The 903-nt window shown below is 35.9% G+C and overlaps 1 protein-coding gene across 1 annotated transcript in view; it reads left to right on the top strand.

The window, feature by feature from the left end:
* LOC119591805 (zinc finger protein Xfin-like) overlaps positions 1–903 on the top strand; it is a 16139-nt gene extending 15236 nt beyond the window's left edge. The window contains exon 10 of the mRNA XM_037940550.1: positions 311–903. Within this exon, the coding sequence (XP_037796478.1) occupies positions 311–742 (432 nt within the window). The 3' untranslated portion in view covers positions 743–903. The remainder of the gene's footprint in view (positions 1–310) is intronic.

Genomic DNA, 903 nt, shown 5'->3' with positions numbered 1-903 from the left:
TTATTTTTACTTTTGTTTTCATTTACTGAATACTTTGAACATGGGAAAGGTATGTGTACACATATTGTAGTATCTACATATTCATTATCATTCATTTATATCAGTCCTTGTTAATTTGCTATTCTACTAGATCACATTTTATTATAATATGAAATTACATTCCTGCTCTTCCATTAAGAAAAGTTAGAAAGTAAAAATCCAAATAATGATGCTAAAACATGGCAGTGAATTAATGTACTAATCAGAACATCCATATTGAAAATTCTTCTATCTTCTCTGACATTATGAATAAGCTAAGGATCATTAACAGGTGCTTCCAGGCCGAGACCCTCAGACAGTCGCAAGAAGAGGACCGGCAGTGTTGGTCACGAACTTGAACTCCAGTATTACCACCAGGCAACCCCGCAGATCCTTCGGTTTCCATGCAGAAAATACTCAAAATCTCCAAATACCTATGCATCTACAAGGAATGCATTTTGAGTGTCCACACTGCTCTTTCTCAACGACCTCCTCAGGTCACCTAAAGATTCACATACGCAGCCATTCTAAGTCACCCTACGAGTGCTCTTACTGCTCATATAAGACAACACAAAAATCCATTATGAACAGGCATTTGCAGATCCATACAGGTGAAAAGCCATTTGCCTGTAGCCTTTGCCCATATCGCTGTAATCTAAAAGGTAATTTGAAAATTCATTTAGAAAGACATAAACGAATGGGACAAATGGAAAGTGACAAGTGAAGCCAAGTAGATGAAGAAAAGGTTTTTTTCTTATGTAGATCAAGACCTCTGAAAATTGTTCTGAAATGGAACTATATGACCTTTGAGGTGATAGATAGTTTTGGAATGTTAGTGTTATAACTGTATTTGAACATACTGATATACAGCAAAGCCTTGTATTT

Source organism: Penaeus monodon, chromosome 29, assembly GCF_015228065.2.
Source record: "Penaeus monodon isolate SGIC_2016 chromosome 29, NSTDA_Pmon_1, whole genome shotgun sequence".
NCBI classification, from domain to species: Eukaryota; Metazoa; Arthropoda; class Malacostraca; order Decapoda; family Penaeidae; genus Penaeus; species Penaeus monodon.
This window is presented reverse-complemented; position numbering and strand designations above follow the sequence as displayed.